This window comes from Rhynchophorus ferrugineus, unplaced genomic scaffold (genome assembly GCF_030347505.1).
Source record: "Rhynchophorus ferrugineus isolate W39M unplaced genomic scaffold, kcgeb_rfMv2 rfM2, whole genome shotgun sequence".
In the NCBI taxonomy this organism is placed as follows: domain Eukaryota; kingdom Metazoa; phylum Arthropoda; class Insecta; order Coleoptera; family Curculionidae; genus Rhynchophorus; species Rhynchophorus ferrugineus.
Window position 1 is genome coordinate 35,119,404 of NW_027472581.1, and position 19,798 is coordinate 35,139,201.

The 19,798-nt window shown below is 29.4% G+C and overlaps 1 protein-coding gene across 2 annotated transcripts; it reads right to left on the reverse strand.

Annotated features, from left to right (window-relative positions):
- Window positions 1–203: 203 nt before the first annotated feature.
- LOC143190711 (uncharacterized) lies at window positions 204–4,546 on the reverse strand. 2 transcript variants are annotated; one of them, XM_076395212.1, is made up of 4 exons: window positions 4,142–4,546; window positions 3,963–4,081; window positions 3,183–3,678; window positions 204–3,080 (listed from the first exon to the last, which is right to left on the reverse strand). In XM_076395212.1, exons 1-4 carry the CDS (start codon window positions 4,461–4,463, stop codon window positions 2,215–2,217), a joined length of 1,803 nt encoding a protein of 600 aa, XP_076251327.1. In that variant the 5' UTR covers window positions 4,464–4,546; the 3' UTR covers window positions 204–2,214. The 2 variants fall into 2 exon arrangements, with proteins under 2 accessions (XP_076251327.1, XP_076251326.1); XM_076395211.1 differs by having other exon boundaries at window positions 2,072–3,080; window positions 3,963–4,546.
- Between the last annotated feature and the right edge of the window lie 15,252 nt (window positions 4,547–19,798).

Consider the following 19,798-nt stretch of genomic DNA (forward strand, 5'->3'; position numbering starts at 1 on the left):
AGATTTAAGCGCACATAGGGATATAGGGACAGAAAAGGCGACTTTGTTTTATACTACTAGCTGACCCGACAGACTTCGTCCTGTCAAAAAGATTTGTAATGTGGCAGTTTTTGTGCCTACGTATTTTAAAAAATTCTCCTGAACAGAACCATCACCCTGCTGATAGGGCGTTGTGAATAAAAAATAATTAAATAAAACATATATAAGGATTGAAAAGTAAGTAATCGCTTTATTGTTAATCATGTGAATCATAATTATTATTATTATTATCATTATATTGCTTTGTGGTATACGATGTTTTTTGTTTGATTACCTGGCGCATAGATAAACAAATCTGATGGTTTTCCAACACGGGAACAGGCAACATACAATTGACCATGTGAGAAACATGGGTTTTCTAGATTAATACCACAAACACTTAATGATTGCCCCTGGGACTTGTTTATAGTCATAGCAAAAGCAAGCCGTCAACATGTCTATAGGAAATTTGCCATTACCAATGTCAATGAGTTGTTTAGAGAATATGTTTCCAGATTGGTCATTTTGCAACTCGACACGCATATTCTTGCTTAAATGAAGTACTTTAACATGTTTCCACAAATTGGAGGACTTTAGACATGCATTGAGTTCATCAGCTGGCGTTGATCGTGGAATCACTGGCAATGTTTGACGAAAATCTCCTGCTAATAAAATCATTGCACCACCAAATCGGTTATTATTGCTACGTAGATCTTTTAAGGTTCTGTCTAAAGCCTCCAAAGATTTTTTATGTGCCATCGTGCATTCATCCCAAACAATCAATTTACATTGCTGCAAAACCTTTGCCATTGCAGAGTTCTTCGAAACGTTGCAGGTTGGAGTTTCATTGCTTTGCATATTTAATGGCAATTTTAGTGCTGAATGGGCTGTTCGACCACCTTCAAGCAAAGTTGCTGCGATTCCCGACGAAGCGAGTGCAAGTGCAATTTTATTTTGTGAGCGAATTGTTGCTAATATTAATGAAATAAAAAAAGTTTTTCCTGTACCACCAGGTGCATCTAAGAAATAAATCCCTCCAGTTTCATCATTTGTTACTTTCATAAGAGTTTCAAATACATACTTCTGTTGTTCATTTAACAGTGGAAGATTTGTTTGAATTTATTCTTTCAAAGTGTTGAGATCATACAGTCTTTCTCGATGCAACTCTTGGTTAAAAGCGTCATGCATTGGACGATTGGGCGCGGTCAGGCCTAATTGAATTAATAGTTTGTTTGACATTATCAAGCACATGTCCTCAATTGAAATCAATGCTTCATTGTAAATTTCTTCACTGATTTGTATATTTGGATTTCCCATTCTATTCCGTATTTGATACAAAATATCATCACACATATAATCTTTGTACTTGATCCACAAATCAATTGGGTTTGATGGGAAGCATGTAGATATGATTATAGAAAACAATGTTCGTACTTGATGAGCGTGTGATGATATTACAGCATCATTGAGAGTTTGATCCCAATGAGCGTTATTTTCAAGCAATTGCAAACGTTGACAGGCTTCTCTGTAGGATCCACACAATTCATCATCAACATTTCCTAACTATTAGAATGATGTTGGGCCACGTACATTGACTAATAGCAGTCGTAAATAAAAACATTCATCATTGCTTGGATGTACTGAATAAATCCGGCCAATCGCATCGGTGGAATATACATCTGTATATCCTGGAACTGGTTTTCCTTGTTTCCGTCGTATAAATCTCCTTGAGGATTGATTCCAGGTATAATATTTTGGCATTTCAGAATATAGCAATGTTTGTGCGAAATCATCGTTTTGGCATGTCTCAAAAAAACTGGTTAATGTAGTAGATGGTGGCTGAGCAGCTCTTTGTACTGCGTTCTGTGCTGTAAAATACACTCTTTGTCCATTTTCTAAATGCACAGCTAAGTGAACAACAGAAGGGTGTCTCTCATGAATAGGAAAAGAAAATATTCGCCAAACTGCTTCATTACTACTGACATAGCGGCCCATTTGGTATTGGGTAACTTCATCATTAGAATTCCCTGCACCAATTCCAATCACAGCCATATCACTCCCTTTGGTTACATATTTGCAAATGTATTTAATCGATTTCACTGAATGGCAAGATTCAACGTTGATGTGTGCTTTGAATGTCTTTGATAAAATGGGTGAATATGGAACAATCCAACGATTATCTATTTCAATATCTTGTTAATTTAATTTGACAATTGTTGATTTTCCATTGTCTGCTGTCGATCTGCGACGATACAATGGATAACCGTCATTACCAGTAATTGTTTCCGATATTAATGTCCGTGGATATCGTTTTGAACATTTACCATCCATCATACACGGTGAATTTTGATTAAGAGTTCCACAGGGACCATGTATCATGTTTTTGATAACTACCTCATTCAATCCAGGATCTACTTGTACATTAGGGATTTCAGCTGATATCACTGCATCAACTTCATTTGGCCTTATCTTTTCAACCAACCAAATCAAAATGTGTGCATGTGGCAATCCTCGTTTCTGCCACTCCACAGAATACATCCAGCAGCGTGTCTCACCAAACACATTATGTTTTACGATGAAATTCATTAAAGATTTCAACTTTTGTCTAAAGACTCTGGCTGTAATATCATGACGATCAATGGATGATTTCCCAGGTAATAACTCCTGCTTAATTTCTATCCATTGCGGATTGCATGTAAATGTGATGAACAAATCTGCTGTACCATAATGACGAACATACGACATGGCATCTTGAGCATATTCGTGCATATGCCGAGGGCTTCCGATGTATGTTGCTGGAAGAATAGTCATCCGACCGACATTCTGTGCATTTCCATCAGTATTAATCGCATCTCGAAGGTGAATATACTCTTCAGATCGGAGTTTGGTTTGATTCAACCTGATGAATGTTAATCTCTCCGTTTCAATTTTAACATACATGTCATCAACATATTTGTGATATAATCGCCGACATTTCAATATGTGATTATCTGCATTTTCCCGAATCATTAGGCGGTATGAATAATAGTTCATTGAACTGACTTTTTTGTTGGTTTCAGAACCTGTAAACAGATTTTGTTTTAATAACATTCAAATATAAAATTAAAATACATAATATAGTGACTGAGATATTATCGCCATAGCTAAACTAATATTTTAGTTACCTGTAATGGGATTTATCATTTTTATTGATAAATCGTAGCCATCTTCACCTTGCCAAAATATAATGGGATATTGCAGTGCATCATATGAGCGGTGTGTTTCCTTTATAGGTTGTAATTGAAAATTCCGACGATGTAAAACAATATCACGGGATTCCAAGTTTTCTCCAACTACAACGATAGCAACTTCATCAATAGTTGGTGCATTAAAACGTCTTGTATGTTGACCTGCAGGTGTTTTATCAGCTCTGATTACAATTTTGTGATTATCGGATGGCATCAGATCCAGGGCAGTTTTAAACAATATAATCAATTGATTGTGTTGATGAAATAAAGTTTGTAATTGTTCTACAATAGACCTTTTTACTAAATTGTTATGTGCACAACGCAGATCAATTTCTTGTGGTGAATTGCCCATAAAATAAATTTGCAGGAATTTGTTGTCGCTATCTGACACTGGTAACAGTGAACCTGCTCTGTGATATATTTGCCCTTGTATCTGTAAATAAAAAAAATATTATGGTGTGGTATAAATTAATGGATTGTCAATGATCAAACTTAAATAATATTTGATCTTAAAAAGTATATATTTAGTTTTAACTAATATCTATCAAATATAAAATATAATAAAAGTGTCACTGAAACTGAATCACCATATAATATGATGACTAAGTGATATATTTCGTAATTATTAAGAAATTGAAGATTAGTAACACATCTTAACTTTGGTGAGAGAAAATTTTGTTCGCTAAAATAATTATGAGTAACTGCTATAATACATACCTTGAAAGTTGGCATAAAATTTTCCCGAACTGCATTTGTTGCCCCAAATGAAGTCATTTGAAAGCAATTGTTATATTGTTGAATATGTGTCAAAAAGTGTATAGAATCTGTTCCTATTCCTGAAACCAATGAGTACAATGGTTCTGGTGGTGGATCCAATTGTATCAATTTCACTTTACCATTTGCGCAACACAATCCATTGGCTTCGTTTTTGTATTTTAATGCCTTACAGTGTGAGCAAACCAAGTTAATAGAACCAATAACAACACATTGGTAGTTACTGTAGTCAATTGACACATCGTAACTGAAAGCAGCTGGATTCAAACTTGCGCGATTATTAGTTGAATGTCGCGCTCGCGCTTCACGCGTTTGTGATATCCGAATTCTTTCACGTTCATTTCCGTCGTCACGTTCTTGTGCAGTACGATTAGATCGGTAATTAGCTTGGTTTATAGCATTTCTGGTTCTTCTACCTAAATTGCTTCGTCTTATAGGAGGCATATCAAATATAAATTATTTTTTCACTAATCACGAACTAAACAAACACTAACTAACTAAACACTCTGCACAAAACACGATATACGAATTTGTTTCGTGTATCACTTGACAATTCATCTGTCATCTGTCAAAAGTCATCTGTAACAGACAACTTTTTTTTTTAAATTTGATATGACTTGAACTCAAATCCTTTTAAGCCGTACGAATTGTTTTATTTATTTAAAATTTGAATTAAATTTTAAACAAATAAAAAATTTTAAATAAATAAAACAATTCGTACGGATTAAAAGGATTTGAGTTCAAGTCATATCAAATTTAAAAAAAAAAAAGTTGTCTGTTACAGATGACTTTTGACAGATGACAGATGAATTGTCAACTGATACACGAAACAAATTCAAACAAAAAGGGCTATTTTTAGGGTTTTTCCAGCAATAATTCTAATTTTTCTCGCCGTAAAAACCATCCCTGAACTTCAACGAACATTTTAAAAAAAGATTTGGCCAAATTGGTCCAGGCGTTGTTGAGTTATGCGCTTAGGAACATATTTTGCGATTCATTTTTATATATAAGATATAGTGATACAATAATCTGAATATAATAATAATCCCAGAGAAAGTTTATATGGTGAGAAAATTGTGAGGAGTTATATGAATTAATATTATACGAAGAGAAACTAGTAACAATAACAATATTGTTTTCCCATACAAAATGTCACTGTCATCAAAAGTTTCACAGTCACAAAAGATCGATATTGTTGTTGATTGTCAAATATTTATGGAATACTGATTAAAACTGATTAAAACAAAAGACCACTATTGCCAAGCCTTGATTAGAACATATAATGTATTGAAGGTTGAATATAATTTCTTCACTGACCACATTTTTTGATAGGATCATCGATTGGATGATGTATATCAAGAATAGAGTTGTAAATATATTTCGCAATTGTTTAGCACATCTTGGCATACATTAAAAAATATAATAGTTGTTTCCAAATGATGTTATATGGCACAGCACATATTGTAAAAGACAATTCCATTCCCAATTTCGAGATGATCACCATAAATATTTTTTGATAAAAATTTGCATAAAAATTATATAAAATATTAAGTGATTTTATATATAAAATTTGTAAGTGATACAAAGTTCACCGGGTGATATTGTTCTAATAAAAATAATAATAAATTATATTCAAACTGCTTTAAAAGTATAATCTAAATAACTAAATCATAATCAAAATATTTATAATAAAAAATTAGCAAATAAGTTATTTAAAGGCAATTGAGTATCATATGAATAAACCCATAATACTTTAACTGTATAGCGTACTCTAGAACTAAGCTTCAAGAACAATAACAATCCCCAACAAGTTGATACATATCTTCCTATATCCTAAATGTTGCTACTGCTCTCGGAATATACTTTAATTTATTTGAAGGAATCAAACATTGTTTGGATATGTTTATAGACTCGAATAATTATGATGATGCCATTCATAATCTAGCTAGGTGGAAAAATAGTTTACATTACGTTGAGTAATATTATTACTAACATAAAGGTATTATTTCAACAAAAAAAAAACAGGTCATTTGCATACATTCAATACCGAAATACTTTTAAATTAACATTCAATAAAAAGTGAACCATTTATTTTATTAAGTATGATAAATGAAACGATGGGAGGAATATTATCGGATCCTTTAGGAGAACCAACTGGCTATAAAGACGGGCTCTTTCAACGGAGAATTCTCGTCTACCTACAACTAAAATCAAAGGACGCATCTAATGGATGCATATTCACATTTCTTTGACTGGAAGCGCCCGACCTAATCCGATTAGTTTCGATTTCATCCGATTGCCAATAGATACAATTTAACGTAAAGGTACGGCCGTCTTTTCCGAGTATACATCTCCTGTTTTATATCGGTGCCATGTTTTAGTCTAATTTTTTACATTGATACTCACTGAAGACTAGTCCTTAGATGACGATTTATTTTTTAACGTTAGTCTTAATTATACTTTAAATATATTAATTTACTTAAATTGTCAGCTAAGACATGTGGTATATAATGAAACCAAAACAAATTAACACAATTAGCCATAATATTATCAAACTGTCAAACTTTCCCCGTTTGCGTTTTTTAACAGTTTGAAAATCAACAAACTTTCAAACACAAAGACTCTTATAATCTCTGTGACATGATTTGATGAAATACTTATTAACTAATAGCATTTAAGAGTAGATTTTAAACATCGCTTAATCACCAGAATATATGTGATTCTGAAAATAAAATTTTTGATGATGTAACTGTAACTGTCAAAAAAGAAAAAAAATACAATGTAAAAATACTTCTAAGAGAATGTTCCATCAAGAATTGTTAAGATAATTTTATCACTAAACACAGCATAAGCCATAATGACCATTTTAATTATGCTCGAAAAAAGACCATATATGACAAACATAATTTCATCAAAAAATGTATTATTACAATATTTTTAAGAATATTATAAAAAGTGAAGAAAAGAAAGTACATTTCAATTAATAAAATATAGTTCACCGTAGTAAAATCATCATTTTCTTAAAAGGTGCTTTTATATGTATTATATATTTTATATATTTTATATATATTTATAGCATTTAATAGTTATAACAAGTTTTTAGTTTTTGTGTATGAAATGCATCACTAAACACATTACAATAAATATATAGTTAAAAATATATTACTATATAAATAAATAAACATATTAATTTTCAATTATCCATTATCAAAGTATCAAACTGTTGGATCAATTATATAAAATGCAATTCCAAAAATATAACAACCGCTGTAATTTTATTAAATATTTTAGTAACTGTCTTAATATTCATAATGTGGTAGACTATGATAACCACTTAATTAATTTTCATTATTAGAATGACAGTGATAACAAAATTCAAATTATATCACTTCTTTAAAAATAACATAAACTACACATGGATGTACATATATGTTTCTGATTGTTTTAATATTATTGTTTATAAGTAAGAGTGAGAAGGCTAAGCTAACCAAGACTAGAAATTTCCAGGCATACTCTCTAAGTTGTCTTTGTTGGTCTTGAAAGTAAGCTTATTTCAAATATTTTCAACACCCTATAAATCAGTAGCGGCCTATATATCAGTAATTAAATTTTGATTATAAAACATTATAGTAACATGAGAGAAGCAGCATTACAATGATGCAATCTAAGTTTATAACTAAATAAAATAAGGTGTTCTTATTTTACTATATGTTATAAATGGTTTGTAGATTAATTTTAAAAATATTAATGGAAAATATTCGTAAAATATTTATGGGATCATCGAGAAGGAATCGATATATTAATTAAAACTTTTCTGTTTTGAATTATCAGATTAATTTTCCTGTATATTTTAAGAAAATCAGTTTTAATAAGTGAGCGGTTTTCAGCAAAATGTGGGTTTCTACTATCAATAACTTTTTGTAAACTGAAAAATAATATCCTACGTAGTAGTTGTGGTATTTAATTTCAGGCGATTTTAAGGATTTGCGGTGTATTATGTAAATAAAATAAATATGAAATTATATGTATTAAAACAAAGCGAAACCATTTCATGGGTAATGGGGTATGGATTCCCTTTCGAAACCCTGATCGTGCAGTTTTTCGAGGGGTTCATCCACATGTCTAGTGTTGTTATTTATTTGATTTCTGCAGTTTGGATATAACAATTTACTAATCGGCAGCCACACCATTTCAAGTATCCTTAAACTATTAAGTTTAACATCACTATTTAATTTACGATATTTGAATATACGAGAAATATATAACCTTGTTTTGTTTCTTATTATTATTATTAATAGTTGAAATCAATAACAAATGTTGTTGATTAGTTGCCAAGAAGCATACCATTAAAAAAGTATTTGAGGTAATTATTTTACAAATATTTAGTTCACAAAATAGAAACACAATTGCGACTGACACAATACGTTTTAAATAATTTAGCGAACGAGGGTTTATCTGGGGACTGGACCTACAGTTTAACGTGGGCTCCGAAGCACGGTCCTCGGCATTAAGCCTACCAACTGGCGAGTGATCAACTTAGAAACCATCCCAGAAGACATCCGGTCTTACCCAGCCTGGTTATTGGCATGACTGGGATCATTTTCCTTGTCGGATCTTGCACTCTTTTGCCTAAGAACAATCACAAATGTTAAAGAATCACAAACATAAATTTACGACCATGCGCCAGTAGGATTCGAACATGCGACTATCGCAACAGTAGGAGGACCGTCCTGTCGCCTTTACAACTATGCCAACCTAGCCGGCTTAGCTATCTTATATAGTTATGTATAATTATGTTATGCAGATCACTTGTTTGTCATATTTCCAAACCATATTTTATATATAGTTGACGTTATAGTAGTATGTAAAGAAGTATGATTAATATTTTGGATATTTCGTACAAAATAAAATACAATGGAAATATAATAAAATGAACTTCATTAGCAATAGTTTATTATGTATATTCATGTATAAAGTATCCAAATAGTTTTTTGTGTCGTTTCATATGTATGAATGAGGTTTGAAGCAAGAGGACCTTGAATTAATATAAATATAAGCGTTAGTTTTTTGTGACGCTAAAAAACTTTGCTGTGAGAGGTTTGTCTTCAAGGTGGCAAAATATAAACTCAGATTATTATTGTATGTTGAAGAAAATCATGTTGCGCTTTCAATCGCCAGTAAAGAATAAAGAGAGTAAAGAGAGACAAATTTTACTAGGAGTTCTGAATTAAACCTAACGACTTACTGTCAGATGATCATATATGTCATTGTTACTCAGGTTATAGTTATATATATGAAATTATTAAATTGATATATATTCTTTTTAAGTCTTGTTAAATAAAATATGTTTTATATGTTACAGGTATAGTATCTATACTGCAATTATTTAAAAATACTAATGTTGTGTCAAAGGAAAGAATTTTCAAAATCTTATTTATATAGATTTTGTGTCCATAATAACTTTCTTCTTAGTCTAAGGCACTAATGCCTTAATGCAATGAACCTCTTATTTTAGTTATTAATTCTTTTGTGGTAATAATCGCCATATAGGTGATGTTATCGACCGAATTGTCTTACCTTACAGGGATACGTGGCTATTTTGGCTGGTGTTGTGGCTTTCAGCGTTCACGTATTATCGGTGCAATATTGACATCCCCCGAGATTGTTAAACAGACGCTTAATAGGACCATCGAAGGCAGAGCGGTTGAAATAGTTCGGCCTAATTATCCACTGTTGATTACATGGCAGCAAAAGGCTTTACACGAGCCCGATTTCCAAGAACGAACCTAGTTTAGTGTTTAAAATTAGTTCTGGACTTTCTTGTTCATCGAATTACGATACCGTATTGTACTAGAGTTAATAGAGTGTCTTGAGGAATAACAGGATGCGCAAAACGATTGTTACGAAATACTTTTATGTATATATAATTACATTTTTAAGGCACTAAAAGTTACTATTTAGTTAATAAAAATGTTATTTGCTTAATGCTTCTGTTTATATAATTATCTAGCTTATCATTACCCTGATCTTTTTATTGTTCTATAATATACGAATTTATCCTGAAATCCCGGGATTATTTGTAGATGAAGAAATGGGCGGGATCAAATCTTCAACTCAACAACGCAGTAGGTAGTCCCACCATCTAGTGATACCTACCTAAATTGATAAGTTAATACTAAATCGATATATTGATATAAGCCACAAACAATATGTTCCTTAACGACAGTTGAGGCCACATAATCAAAATTTGTAATTACAACAAATGCTACGAAAACGCTGTGTGCATTAATAAAATATCACCCAGCATATTTATTGAAATTTTTAAAAATGTTAAATGTATCTACAAAACGTAAATTTATTACATCATAAACAAATCTTATGAAATTTTATTTGAATTTCTATTTGGCACGTTACCTCTTATTTGGTATTTTATTATTTATCAATTAAATGCAACATAAGTTTACGTTCTAAAAAACAGAACGTCACCAGTTGAGTGATGCAAATTGGATAGTTTTTTTTCACATTAATTTTATCAATTCAAGTTTCGAGGCATTATTATTATTATTAGCTGGAAATTTTTATTTCTTATATTAATTTTTTCTTATAATAATTTCTTTTCTTTTATTTAATACTTAGTTAGTTATAATGAAACATAAGAACGTATAAGAGACACTTGTTTCTAGCCATGAAAATGCCATTTAACTCTATAAGAAACTATATTGAATAACACAAATAAGTTTTGAAAAAATAATAAACCTTTGGTCTCCCTGTCGTCTGCGTTCCCTCCAAATCATAGGTGCGATAAAAGCCATAATTCGTTCTTATTTTTCAGCCAGTCTCGCAATATTGATGAATACATATTACAACTTATAGTGCATGAGATATATCTAATAATAACATCTTTAGAATAGACGTAAAATTTGTTTTCTGTACCCAAAATGTTATTTAATAATACTTAGTATAATACTAAATCGAAAAATTATAAATTATATGAATAACTAAAAATAGATAAATTTATGACGAGCTACTATTTGATTGGTATGAAAACAAAATATTAATTAGTGATTAATAACATATCTTTATTGAATAAGACAAATATTTTAATTATTTTATTTAAATATTAGATATATATATATATATATATATATATATATATATATATATATATATATATATATGCCTCGCTATTTAATAACAGATGTCAAAACAATATATTAAAAGCTCTCACACATCTAACAACATATAATCAAAGGTCTTGATCGTTTCTTACAACAGGCTTTTTGATTTAGAGACATCAGCATCATTAACATCACAGAATGGCTCTATATATCTCGAGTTATTATAAATTGTGTAAGGGCACGAAAAACGTATACTTTCTACTGGAAATACTTCGATCTACCGATGAGAACTGTCGAATGAAAACAGTTAAAACAGTTGAGAGTCAGAAAACATTTGAATCATTGGATAGTTGAAAATTACTATTAATTCATTCGAATGCTTGATTACGAATTTTAATGATTTTGAATGAAGTTCATAAGTGTAAAAATTAATTTTATTGTTTAGTTATAGTCAAATAGTATAATGGCCATAAATATTTTTATCGTATTTGTATCGTAAAAAATTGAAAATACAATCAAAAAAGTATTTATGCTATAGTTATCAAGGTAACATAAAAACAGTTTTCATCTAATGATAAAATATAAGTGTCTCTTAAAAATCGATATTATATTTTACTGAACTGCATATTAGTCTACATTAAGTTAATAATAAATTATTTACTAATTTAATTTTGTTCTCCATTCAGGAAGATTTTACTAATTACCAATAATTTGTTTCTTGTTATCCTATCCTATATACATTAATAAATAATCCTTAAAATATCATTAAAACTGCTAGATTAATATGCGTTATTTACCAAAAAACACATAACACATAAGACTATATATTTATCACTTTTAATTAATCAAACTCTAGTAAATATAAAACAAATGAACAATTGGCGAACGAAAGTAAAAATGAAACAAATACTTGAATGAACTGGTCAGAATGAAATTATTAACGAATGACATTCGTATGTTTAGTTAGATAGTTAAAAACAGACAATTACTTAACATTCGTTAGATGTTTCTAAACGTTACCTTGAATAATCATGGTTTTAAAATAATGCCATGTTGTCAACATAAAACTTTTGCATATTTCCCATAGAAAAGAAATCCCAAGTAAAAGAAATCCACGGTTATTCTAACCAATCCTAGTCAACTTTCACTATAACATTCATAATTGATTGTATCACCAACAACTGTCTTAAAAACTCTTAAATATACTTTGTTGTTAATGAAATTGTGGATGTTGTTTTAAACGAGTCTGTTGTAATTATAAATTTACAAATAGTCGTAAACTAGACTTTAACCTTTTCTTAATATATTCATATTCATATATATGTTCAAATGAAAATTTAATTGGGAAAATTGTAATATTAATAATATATAATGAAAACATAACACAATATAGATAAACCTACAATGACATTGGCCAAATTCTACAACAGTCGTAACTTTTATAGATCCATAGTTGGATTCCGCTTTGGCATATTCTATTTAAATTATGTAAGGTCTCCTGGTGACTCGAGAATAGCTACTCGAGTAAAAATGATTACCCTCGGGTAAAGAAACGATAATATTATTAGAGCCATCTTCAGCTTCTTTGCACGAATTAGGCTTTATTTTTTACCATTCTATTGTGCCGTAGATAAAATTATCTACGCTCTAAAATTATATTTTGTTTTAATTACCCCTGATAAATCTGAAATATGAAATCTAAAGAAGCCACTGGAAAAAGAAAACATTGTAGATTTATTATAATGGTTGTTTTTAATAGATTTATAATTTGTATTTTATTACATTTGCTTTTGCAATATTATTTTTGAACTACGTGAGGGATATTGTATTGATGAAAAAAAAAATGCGGTGTAATGAAAAATATTTAAAAAATAATAATTTAGTAATAACTAATAGGATTTGTCAGCAAAGTACCGTGTACTGAAAAGATACTGTGTAATGAAAAGATAGTAATTTATTAACGAAGATGATTTTCGTGAAATATTCTCCATGATGTTATTGTTCAAATAAAAGAAAATGTCTAATCACGTCTTCGTCAATTCAATCTTTTGGCCATCCACATAGTTATTTCAACCAATGTTTGAGAGCTTGTATTGTCATAATGAAGAATGATCCTTCCTTACTGCTTCTTTTTTCGAATTTTATGAAGCACTTCTGGTAAACAATTAAGAGAACTCAACATTATACATTGTTATGACTACAAGGTTGCCATATGTCATATCAAATTACGAGAGATGTAACCTTAACTATCCGAATTGTTGCCTCTTACACCATGTGATAAGCGATATGAAAACCTTTATCTTGAGAAATATTAGAAATCTAGAGCTTGAAATTTTAATCCACGGATTGGGATGTTATTAGTTTATTAGTTGTGTTTTTTTATAGGAAAGTGTATTCGTATTTTAGTTTGTTGATACTTGGTTAAATTATAAGTTAAATTTCTTAATTACCGAACTATATATTATATTTATAATGTGGTGTATAAATAATAAAAAACTGCAAATATTTGTTTTTTTACAGTTGTACAAATATGTTATGTTATATAACAAATATGTTCATTTTTTAAAATTGTTAAAGCAATATATAAACGTGAGTTTTCACGTTTACGATTTAGTTACTTGGTGTAAAAGCACATTATATTTATTAATTGCTATTATCTTGTTTTGTGAGAGACGAAGTGATATACAAATTATTTAATTATTATTATTTCAGTTTAGAAATTCATCCGTAAAATTCAAGTTGAAACTTTTGAAAATGGAAAATGTTTAAAAACAGACGTTCTCGCCAGCACCAATTAAAAACTCGGTATATAACAATGGGAAACCTTAGTATTTATATAATTAATATACTGCATTCTAATTGGTATCTCCTCAAACAATAAATAGACGGAGCAATAAGAACCAGAAAACATAACAAAGTCACTGTCATTTGTATACCAATAATTCGCTATTGAAATTATTCATAGTTGTTTCTTTATATTTTTAACATGTTAATTTTAAAAGGTTAACTTTAACACGGCTTTACTTTCCAATATCAAAGCTGACATTTTGATCATTAAATTTTTAATCATTTAATATCGCACTTTTAATATTTTCAAAACAAAAACAAAAGAAATACATGTTTTTCATGGGAAATTATTTTTCCATTATTTTCCTTGAACAATAGGAAAATAATGGCAATTTATTCCATGAGATCAGTGCTGGCATTGCAGAAAATATGAAATCAAAAAATCTTCAAACCCCAAACAGAAGTAAGACAAGACGGTTTAAGCCCATCACTGTTTATAATGTTAATGGGTGAACTAATAAGGACATGCCAAATAAACAAAAGAGGACTAGATATTACAGTATAAAAGGAATGAAAAAATAGAAATGTTGGTAAGGGCTTTAGACAATTAATTAATAGTAACAATTGATAGGCTAGAGAACATCAAAAAATCTCAAACAGGTGGAATATGACAGTAGGAGAATATGGAATGATAATGAAGAAAAGCAGAAAGAAAGCCATATTGATAGCAGAAACGGAAGTGAAAAATATCCGCATTGATTTACATCCTCAATTTAAGATAGATAAAATAATTGCATTTAAGTATTTAGAAAGGCCTGAAAGCCACGGTAAGAAAATGAATGACAGAATTGTAAAACCATGAATTTGTAATGTAAATAGTAAATTAATTAATAAAAAGAAAATATCAAGCAAGAAAAATTATGGAATTCTATAAAACATTATACAGATCAATCTTATCATTTCGATGCAAGACGTTAATATGGTCAAGGAGTAATAAAAGTAAGATACAAACAGCAGAAATGAAATACCTCAATATAGAATCAATGGAACAGTTACAGCACGTGAAGGATACAAGACATGTAAACAGAATATGACAAGCAAGGACAGAGAAGAGAAAAATCAGAAAATGTATGAATTAATGTGAAGAAATGCTTCAGAAAAGAGGAAAAGTCTCGACCAAAGCAAGAAAACTGAAGCAAAAAAATTAAAGGAGAATAAATACATGGAGCAAGAAATAGTAAATAATCAACATAACATACCCACACCACTATGTTGTATAGAAGGTTTTTTGACTAATTAAAAATGTATCTGTGAAGCAATATAAACTGTTTTATTTTAACACCTGTCATTCTCCAACTGTATCATGATAGCTACCTAATTATATTAAAAATGCTATATATATGGAAACAATAATGTATTTTAAAATAATCTCTCATCCCTGTCTGGTATTTATTATAACGCTCTCATAATAAACAATTTCATCTGGTTTTATCAAAAAAAGCTAATTGTATAGTACTACAAACAGCATAAATGTTCAAATTATGAAAAGAGGTGTTTAAGGTGAAAATTAAAATTGTTTTGCTCGATTCATTTTCATAATTTCCTTTAAATTTTTCAACTTATTTACGACCAAGCCGACCCACTAATTCAAACAATTATTATTACCCTTTTACAACGGCACGATAATATTATTAGTGTCAACTTTTAACTTCTTAGCTTGTCAAGCTGGATGTTCTCCTCCTTAATGTTTTAACATTTATTTTATATTTTGAGGTTAGAGTGGCTCTCTGCCCTGTCGGGTAATGACTTTTTAATCGAGGCTTTGTCGATTTTTATGCCGCCGTGTTCTTATGTAGGTGGATCAAATTAAAATTTCAATTTTACATGGATCTTTACATTTAAATTTATGAAAATTCTCATTACTACGTTTGAATAATGCTAAGTTGTTCAATAAATTCGCAGATATGAAAATGAAAAAATAGATCTATGGTTGTAAAGATTACTATATTTTTCAATAAAATGTCGGCTTCGCCTTACTGAGTTTTGCGTTACAATATATTACAATATATTACACAATATATTATAAAGACTTTCCAGCAGGTTTTTTAAATACTCTTCTGTGCCAGTTATTATCTCTTGGTTTAATGTTCATATAACCTGTATGTTTAACGATTTGTGCTTCAATTTAATTTGTACCAGGTCTTTCAATAACAAATAATAATAATAATAATTTTGTAATAAATTTGCTGTAGCATTATCAAAAAATTATTTCAGGATCATAGCTATGGACCCAAGTCTCATCAATTTTTAGAGTTATATTTAAGTTAGTTCTTGATTCATTGTTAATGAATGCGAGCCATTATGAACATTATTTTATTAACAATATTTTCATTATGTTTTTATTTAAAACTATAAATTGCAAAAATTCAAATGCTTCTAGGCATTATCTGGTATTCGAAAGTAAAAAGTTGTTGTATTACATGCTTTGTATAACTGTATGGTTTTATTAACATTTTTTATTAAGTATTTTAAGTTTTCCATTTTTATTGTTTATATGGTTACCTTTTATTTACCCCTTTTAAAATAATCTTTAACAGATTATTTGCTGAATGTCGAGCGAACCCTATTTTGGGTGGCGATTAATCACCATGGCAGGAAGATTGGTCTACCACTACACATCAGAAACGAAACAGCAGTCAGAGCAATGGGTGAACCCGATAGTTCAGTGTCATAAAAAGCGCGCCCGCCAAAGAGGTCATTGCCAACGTGTTTTTGGATGCGGAAGGAACCCTGTTAATTGAAATTCTTAATGTTTTTGATTGAAATATTTTCGCTTCCATAATATAACTTTCGGAATACAGATGTAGGAGAAACGCTAAACCAGGTGTGTTACAGTCAAGTAAGATTATGTAGAAAAATTAAATAATTTTATAATTAAAAATGACAGTCTATCATCTTTCACTTTACCCTCATAGTGTTTCTAGTTTTTATTTAAGAGAGGAATAGAGAAGATTCAGGTAGAAAATATCACTTAGAACTTTATTATGTTCCTTATCAAAGCTAATAGATTAAAAATGATGTACATACTAAAATTATTAAAAGTTATTTACACATATCATGGATTTAAAGAAAATATAATTTATTTATTGTGAACTTTTACCATTATTAATTCGCAGAATTTCATGCAGTTGACAATACTTTTCCAGTTGGGAAAAAAACTTCTACTTAACTATAATAATGATGACAACAAAATCATGGAAAATACGCAAATAAAAAATCTCCCCAAAGTTCGAGATACTACAAACTTGTTAACGGTCTCAGCATAAAAGTTTTTACGACTAAAAGACTGTTAAAAATACTGCTTGGTTCGTCATTTGGACCTTTTATAATTTAGAATTACATTAATCCCTCACTATATAGCGATAATTATAGTAGTTAAGATATTTAATCATAAATAATAACTATATAGAATTTAGTATATGTATGTATATATGTTTGGTAAAATGCATGATTTAATCAAATACTAAGAAATTTTGAATAGTCATTTTGGTATTATCAAGTTTTTTGAATTTTTCATTTACTTTTATACTAAACTAACTTAGACCTTTTTCGCATCTAAATTAAAGTTTTATAAATAAAATTATTCTTCTATTGGGTACCGCCTTTATATTTAGATCTTTTATAACTTAAAATTACAGTAATTGTGACTATGTAGTAATATTAGTTATAGTAATAAATCCTAGATATTAAAAAGCTCTCATTTTTATTATTCCTTACAAAATTATTTATTGTTATTTGTTATTCGTTATTCGTTATTCGTTATTCGTTATTCGTTATTCGTTATTCGTTATTCGTTATTCGTTATTTGTTATTTGTTATTCGTTATTCGTTATTCGTTATTCGTTATTCGTTATTCGTTATTCGTTATTCGTTATTCGTTATTTGTTATTTATGATAGTTGGTTTTTTTATCAGACAGAAAAAAATATCTGAAATGTTTCACAAAATATATAGGAAGATAAATGCTCAGAGGGACTAGAAGTGTTTAATCTGTTGTTTTGACCACCAATGTTTATAACCGTGAGTACCTGAGTAAATTAATTACTTTATATAAGTAAGTATTTCGCTTGATCGAAGAAATTTTTACAGGTTTTCAAAAATTTTAAAAATGTGTGAAAGAATTTTATTATAAAATATTAAAAATAGCTGATTCTAATATTATTCTAATGCTTGTCAAAATTAAAGGTGGGAAACATTGTTGTTACCACTGCTTCATTCACTCATCTTTTAAACTATTCATTTTAATCATTATGAAAATCTCATTTGTGGCAATTCCACACAAAGTGACATTACGCATATCAATCGTCAGGCATATCAATCCTAAATCATATTAAAGCAACAAGATTGTTGGCGTACTGATCTTTCTAAAAAGAACATGAAGTATTGCGTGACATATAGAGTTCTTGTAGAAACTTCAAAGGATATTGAACAGTATCTTCAATCTTTGTAACTATATCCAGACATTTATTCTTTATATATTGAGTTATTATCCCTTTAAGTATTATACCTAACATTATTTCAATTCAATTCCTTTTTACTTTTTAAAAAATTACAATTTTACAATTCTACTTTCTTTACTTTCATCATGTTTTACTATATATTCAGTAATTTTTATAAGTAATATGCAGATCAGACATGATATTGTATTTGGACCTCAGCATCGTCTCTTATGCTCAGCTAAGCGGCCGGGTATCAGCAAGTCATCATATTATGAAATATTTCGTTAAATAATATTTTAAAAGGGGGAAATAAAAGAACTAAATACTACATGTATTTTAAATAATAGAAAACAAATCTGGTTAACCAAAAAATTCAAAAGTTGTTTCATGAACAGTGCTGTATTTGCAGAGAGTCTGTACCAGATGAAAATCAATACCAGTATATTGTGTATCTCTTGAGAATTTTTTTTTATTAATAAAAAGGTAAACTCCCCACAAATGGTATTTCGTGCTGGCTCATAATTTAATATCATCGAGCATAAGAAATCTAGCAGGTTACAGTTACAGAGGCGTCTAATGTAACAAGAATCTACATTATATTGTAATTATAAAAAATAAGTACTTTCATTCGGCTTCTTTTTATAGTTATCGTTGTTAAGTGTAAATATAAAATAATAGATGTTGATGTTGATGAATCAATGACTGATCAAAACAGTGACTGCACTTTAGGTAGATTGATTTGATTCATCATAGTTGTCAGATTTTACAATAGAGCTGGAGATGGGGATATTTTTCAGGTTTCCTACATTTAGGTGGAATTTATGAAGCTAAAAGTAGAATTACGTAAAGGAGATGGATCCGGTGGTAATGAAGACAGTATCAGTAAGTTTCTCAGACTAAAGCTTTTTTGGTATTCTTGTGCTATTTTGATGTTTTCAAAGAAAACACATATGTTAGTATTTTAAAATGCTATTCGATATGATTTGAAGCAATTATTTAACTTGCGAAGTATTATAAATAATAAATTGATTCTTTCATCCATGAATAGTATATATTCACTCTCTGTTATTGTTGCGCCAGCTACTAGTCTCTTAAGAAATATAAACTTTAACAAACAAACATTTATAAATAAATAAATCATTAATATGTCTTGTGCCATTTGTAAAAGATAGGAAGCAAAATAAACAGAAACTTTGCTATTATAGATATATTGATAGAGAACTATATAAGTATCCTTAATGGTGTGCATCTATTCTCCGATCTACCTACATATTCTTTTTTGAAACCTGTTATACAGTTTGTTTTCTTTTAACATCCTTTCAGTATCCATATATAGACAGTGTTTGTCCTAAACGATAATTTTAATTTTATTAGGT